This window comes from Lolium perenne, chromosome 2, assembly GCF_019359855.2.
Source record: "Lolium perenne isolate Kyuss_39 chromosome 2, Kyuss_2.0, whole genome shotgun sequence".
Taxonomy (NCBI): domain Eukaryota; kingdom Viridiplantae; phylum Streptophyta; class Magnoliopsida; order Poales; family Poaceae; genus Lolium; species Lolium perenne.
Window position 1 is genome coordinate 22,516,946 of NC_067245.2, and position 6,522 is coordinate 22,523,467.

A 6,522-nucleotide genomic window follows, 5' to 3' on the forward strand; every position below is an offset into this window, starting at 1 on the left:
AATCAGGACCAATAATACCACCAAGAAAAATAGCAAATAATGAGAAAACAACCTGCATGTAATGGAAAATGTCGGCATGACCATGCCCCTTTTGTAGTCATTCAACCTGCAGAGCGAACATATATATCCTTCAATTCACACATTAATACAACTATACTCGTGCAGCACAACCCAAAACATGAACAAAAGTTTTCACACCAACAAAAACAACAAACATCACCGAATTCTGATGCAAAACAGCAACGCAAATCCATCCCAAGACAGTTAAATAAAAGACATCAACAGACAGATGCTTGTGTTATTGGATCTGAAATCCCAATGCATTGTCACACCATATATATCAGAGAGCACCCAGGGAAGCAATCACCACATAAACGCAAGTGGTTCAGCAACTATGCTTAGGCATCAAATAACAATGTACACAAGCTCCTGTAATTTCCCTATGCACATGGGATTCAGATACTTAGCTTGGTACCTACTAAAGCCACACACACACACATGCAACAGTTTCACCACCAACCTTGATAAACTATCAAGAAGAGTATGACAGCCAACCCTAGCAGTTTCAATATGCACGGTAAAGAAGAAAACCACTTCATCACAACACAAGGTACCGCTAGCATTATCCGGTAAGAAGAAAACCAACCTATTATCAACTATGCGTGTAATTGCAAAACAAAGTAGGGTGCCTCAAGCAGCCACACGTCGGCTTTGAAACATCAACCAAAAAACGAGACATGCATGCAGCAGTAGTTCTGAAAGCACAGGTGCTGCTGCGGGTTCTCAAATAACACGCACTTGTCATCATTGTATTTGCGCATATTTAAAAGTTCAGGTATCAAATAAAAATCGATGCATAGAAGGTTGAAAGAACTCTCCAGATCTAACATTGATATGATTAGTGAAGAAAAACCTGAGAAATGACAAACAGCAACAATACTGTGAGTGCTCCTTAGATGCAGATATGAATTTCACACTGAATGCTCTAAACAACTATGTTCAAAGTTCAATCCCAGCATAAAAAGCCACAAGGAAAATATTTTCGGTGATTGGGACAAATGGAGTCCAAGAAAAAGGCCACCGCTGCCACTGTTTAGTCGTCATTATCTTCAAACAAGAACAAGCCATCACAAGGTCAGGAAAGCAACCACTTAAAGCCAGCTGCTAATAAACACAAGTGTATGCCTCATTCATTACCCAGCAAGAAAAATACCTTGAGACTACCTGCCTTTGTGCCAGCAGCTTGTGCTCATCCTCAAGCTCTCCTCCTGCAGTAAATCACAAAGGAGGATAATACTCAAAATATGCAAACAAAGCACAACGACCAACCCAACATGAGCTTATATTGTTGGCCAATGTTCAGCGTGCTCCAACAAAAGTATATGACAACTACTAAAACATGAAGTCCCAACCAATGAACATGTCTATATACCAATCAATTCACCATTGAAACAAATAAATCATTTTTAGTGGACAACAACTATCAAATATTGAGTACGTATGATGCAACCAGAACATACTTTTCAATCTCGCTCAGAGGTAGAGCACACTTACATCACAGCAAGGTAGCTTATACAGGAATATCAAATCTGGCATGTTCGAGTTGGGCAAGTGTGTATCTAGATGAGCTCTAGGGGGATTATCATTTCTCAGTGCGCACCTTCAGGAATTAACAGGGGAGCTCTAATTGTAAATATAGTGAACGATGCCTCAAGAAAATTGCAGAAGGCTCGCCTGCAACCCGGCGCAATCCCTTAGGATAGACAGGGGATTTGAAATAAAACCTTTTGAATCCAAGGGGATCGATTTTGGTAAGTGTGTATATAGATGACTTCTCAAAGAGAAGTTCCTTCATTTTTAGCACTTGATGTCTCTTGAGCGCAAGCAGTACATAGTGTCTCTAGCTTTTGTTCCCATGTTTGACTACACTGGCTATACAGTAAATGCTACAGCTACAGGTATAAGTAGTACAAGGTGATGTGAGCTAGCACTTTGTCAGTAAAACTGTACGCATCTGAAACATGATCTGAATTGCAGACAGACAAGGACTCGATGCATCATGAAGTCTGGTGACTGCTACATGGCGGAACGGAACCAGCATAGGAGGATCCAACCTGCGGTCCAACATACAAGATATGCACCTAACTAGAACAAGCAAACGGAAAAACGCATTCTTTAGGTGCAGAAGCACGATTCGTTTCACACAAGCAAGTACATCCACTATATCCAAGAAAGCAATTCAGACTTCACACATATTTGAGGTCCAAATACTAAACAAGATTTAGAGATCACAGAGAGGAGCAAGAAACTTCCCCATAAAACACATGGAGTCGAAGAAGGGACAACCATGGTGCACCACCACAGCCTGATCAAAGCAGCCAGAGGACTCGGTGGACCAGACCCCCACGCACGAGGCCAAGACCATCCCCAAGCGGGTTGCCCAAATGCAGAAAGTAGAAGAATCTAGCAGGTCATTCTTAGTCTTCATCCTCCTTCATCACCTGAAATGAAATAGCACATCATCTTTCAAAATGGTGCAGACCAGATATACAACAAACAGCTATGGACCTAGGCAAACTGAAAGAAACAAGGGCAGACCAAGTCTGTGCATTTGTAAAAAACTGCAATTGATACTATACAAGTAACAAGCAGCAATACATGATTCCAAACTGCAATTGATACTGTACAAGTATACTGAGAAACAAGCAGCAATACATACTTGTACAGGCTGGCCATTTGTAACAGCAAAACTATTGCATGTATATGGAGGCTTAAATCATTATAAAGTATAAACTGACAGCTTCCTGGGGCTCTAGCTTCCTGAATACAAGACTCTACTAATTATTTACTCAAACAACCATGATGTACACAAGTCAAGAAAACCTGACATAAACCCAAGCTTCATTTCACAGAAGCAAGTACATCCACTATATCCAAGAAAGCAATTCAAACTGAACAAATTCATGCATCAATCCTAGAAGAACAAATGGAAGCTCCATACTGAACAATTGTAATCAGTATACAAGTAGATTCTCAGCCACCTGAGTGCCTCCACGCTGCATTTGAGGATGTTGCCCACCATCCTTCCTCCTCGTCCTGATTACCCTCCGACACCGCCTCCTGGTACCTCCCCTTCACACCCCTCATCTGCTCTTCCAGTATGATCTGAACCTGAAAAATATGCAAGATTCTCAGTAGTGCATATGCATCAGAAAACATCAAAAGATCAAAGCAATTTAGCATATACTAGTGCATGTGCATTATTCGTTGACTCAAACATGTTGGCATCCATACACGCAAGTCCCAACCAATTCAACATCAAAAAAGAGATTTTGTTTAGCAAAATTACATGGAGAAGAGGGCCTCACCAGCAGCAGCTTATTGGGGAGGTGGTCGGCGACAGGAGCACGGAAAGGTGGCCGCTGGCAGTAGCTCCGGTAGATAGCAGCAGCGCAGCAGGAGAAGAGAAACGGCATGAGATAGTGCAGCAGAGAAGCAACTCAAGATGATAGGAGGAGAGAGTCTGACCTAGGTCGCGGGGAAGCAGCGAGCAAACTTGCCGAGCTCGACGGCGTCCTCCTGGTGGCTCCCCTTGGGCGGCGGAACCGCGACGGCCGCCGTCGCCTTCGTCCGCAGCTCCGATGCGCGCGAGCAGGTGGCTGATGGAGGCCGCGGTGGCCGGATCTAGAGGCCCAGCCGACGGACGGTGAAGACCGCGGTCGCCGGGGACGGGGGGGGCGGCCTCGCCGGCCCGCCTTGCAGTGAGCTTCGCCCGTTATATGCCTTGCTGTTCAGGCGGAGCTCTGCGGCCAAGGGGGAGAGGTCGACGGCGGGGAGGCGGCGCGCAGGGCGGGGTTGGGTGAGGGAGGAGGCGGCGCTGGGAGGGAGAAGTCGGCCATGGAGATGGTTGGAGTTGGGTGAGGGAGGAGGCGGCCATGGAGATGGAGTTGGGTGTGGGGAATTTCTCTTTCTTGGTCCGGTGGGGTGGGTTTGGTTTGCGCTTTTGACCCAAAAAATTTCGTCTGTCTCGCGCCCACTCAACTTCAAATTTATTTCGGTGGCGCGCGCGGGCGAGACGCGATGCGTGTCAGGTTCTTATTCTAAAGCTAAGTCAGCGATCCGCGGCACTTGACATCTCAACCCTTCAATTCTCTCAGATCCAACAGCTCACAAGTTTTGCTCCGACTTTTTTCGTACGTGTTTAGCAATGTATATATAGCTCCAATGTGTGTGCGTGCATATAACCTACCAATCGACCCATGGATGTGACCGCATGTAGTAGCTTGCTCCACATGTGTTACCCGCTGCCACAAACTTGCAACTGTGTCACATATATGCACACGTCATCGAACTTGACATGTTGGGTGTAACTTACGAATCTCGATCCATCGCCACCAAGGAGCTCGCGGTCTACGCTGCCCATCAAGGTGCCCTCCTCAACGGCAGGCGCAAGCGACAGGGGTAACACGTTGTCACGACCTGAGGTGTTGCTCCCGTTGCGAGGTCGACCAAGGTTCCCACCAGCAAGCCGCAGAAGAAGCTTCACTCCCGGCAATAGAACGCGGGTGGTTGTATTAGCCTATACTTGGTGTAGTGCTACGAGCCACGGAGGCGTTCCGCGCGGGAGCGCCTCTTTGTGGCCCCGTATTTCTCACCGCCAGCAACTTGGCTGCCCCCATGACCACCTGACGAGATGTCGAACACCATTTCGACGCGCCGCCTCGGGATATGGTACGATGAGTAGGTTAATTATTGCTCGGGCATTTCCTAATTAACACCTGGGGCGACCCGAAGGACCTTCGGCGCACCTGGCTGCCTCGTGATGAAGTGGCCGGGTGGAGAGGATGAAGACGGCGACAGAGCGATTTAGCATAAGTAGAATGGAACGCAGTAGCTGTGAGTAAGTTTTTTTGAAACAGTAGGTGGTATATTAGTAGTGAAACACGTGACGGGTACAATATGCATACAGGTCCTTTACAATGCTTGCCCTAAAGAACATAGTATTTGAAGATAATGCCTGGAACTTTACAAAGAACACCCCAGAACAAAAGGTGGAAAAGCAATCCAGTCCTGGAGCACCACTGTCGTCGGTCACCGGCATCCTCGAAGCATCGCCGCCAAGGAATGGAGAGAAGGTGCTCGAACCCTTCTGTCTTGCGAGAACCCATCCCCACTCGCAACCTCCTCGCCGCCGGGAACTAATCACTTGGCTGCGAGGAGGCGTCGAGTAAGTAGGGCGTGCGTACTAGTTGTGATGTCTACGTTTTATATTAGAGAAAATGAGACAAACTACTAGTGGTGTAGTATTTATTACTACTGCTAGTTACTGCTAGTAGATACTAGTAGTGCAAGGATTGGAAGAAAGAAGAAGAAAAAGGGCTCGCTTTTAACCGACCGACCGACCGATCGACCGAAGAAAATGATCTTAGCAAAGAAAATATAAATGACGCGCGATTCCCTTAATTCCATCTTGTACTACGTGTTTGCGAGAAAAGAAAGGACCGTGCGTACCAAATCTCACGGAACGGAAAGGTTAGGATGTGCGAGCGAGGAGACACGCAATATGGGTCAACGGAACGATATGCGCGGTCCCGATGGGTCAACGATCGCACAATCAGACGTACCTGCGCGCGGGCGCGGCTGGATCAAACGTACCTTTGCGGATCGAGTTGACTGTGTGGTTGACCGTACGCTAGCGAGTACGTTTTCCGCTGATCGAGTTGGTTCCTGGTCGCGCGAGCAGAGCGTGAGGCGGGTTGCTTACCATCGATGGGTGACGTACGGTTTCGTTTGGGCTTCAAGGACATGAGGCACAGCACCAGCATCAAGGACGAGGAGGGGTACCCTGCCTTCGCCCTGGTGAACAAGGCCACAGGGGAGGCCATCAAGCACTCCCTTGGCCAGTCCCACGCTGTAATCGAGTTTCCGGCTCCCTTGATTTCTGATTTTCATAACCTGGCATAACAAAAGAAAGTACAACTGTCTACATGTGACTGAAACTGAACATATATTGCACATCCAGGTTCGGCTTGTGCCGTACAACCCTGACTTCCTGGACGAGTCGGTGCTGTGGACGGAGAGCCGGGACGTGGGCAACGGCTTCCGGTGCGTGCGCATGGTGAACAACATCTACCTCAACTTCGACGCCCTCAACGGCGACAAGTACCACGGCGGCGTCCGCGACGGCACCGAGGTCGTGCTCTGGAAGTGGTGCGAGGGCGACAACCAGCGCTGGAAGATCCAGCCTTACTACTGATGGAACCACTGAATATGACTGAACCAGTCATGCTTGGTCCGCACGGAGCATACGTATTACTGCAGAGCGATGCCTCCCTACACTGAAGAATAACGGAGCCGTCGTCTACTGCCTTCCGATGATGCGATCCACGCTGATGATATACAGAAGGTCGGATGACAAGAGCTCGTGTGCGGGCACCAGACGCTGGCTGTTGTGCTTGTACGTGTAATGATAATAAGTTAATAGTATGTCAATAAAGTAACTTTGAGTGTGATTCCTTCAAA

At 47.7% G+C, this 6,522-nt stretch overlaps 1 protein-coding gene across 1 annotated transcript; it reads left to right on the forward strand.

Annotated features, from left to right (window-relative positions):
• Positions 1 to 5,769: 5,769 nt before the first annotated feature.
• On the forward strand, positions 5,770 to 6,522 carry LOC127328281 (ricin B-like lectin R40G3). Its single transcript, XM_051354891.1, has 2 exons — positions 5,770 to 5,913; positions 6,023 to 6,522. The coding sequence occupies exons 1-2, from the start codon at positions 5,770 to 5,772 to the stop codon at positions 6,254 to 6,256; spliced, it is 378 nt and encodes a 125-aa protein (XP_051210851.1). The 3' UTR covers positions 6,257 to 6,522.

Excerpts from the sequence above, each read along its gene's own strand:
- LOC127328281 (XM_051354891.1), top strand. The coding sequence starts at position 5,770 with ATGGGTGACGTACGGTTTCGTTTGGGCTTCAAGGACATGAGGCACAGC. Across the intron at positions 5,914-6,022 it reads CCCTTGGCCAGTCCCACGCT|GTTCGGCTTGTGCCGTACAA; the intron begins GTAATCGAGTTT and ends TTGCACATCCAG.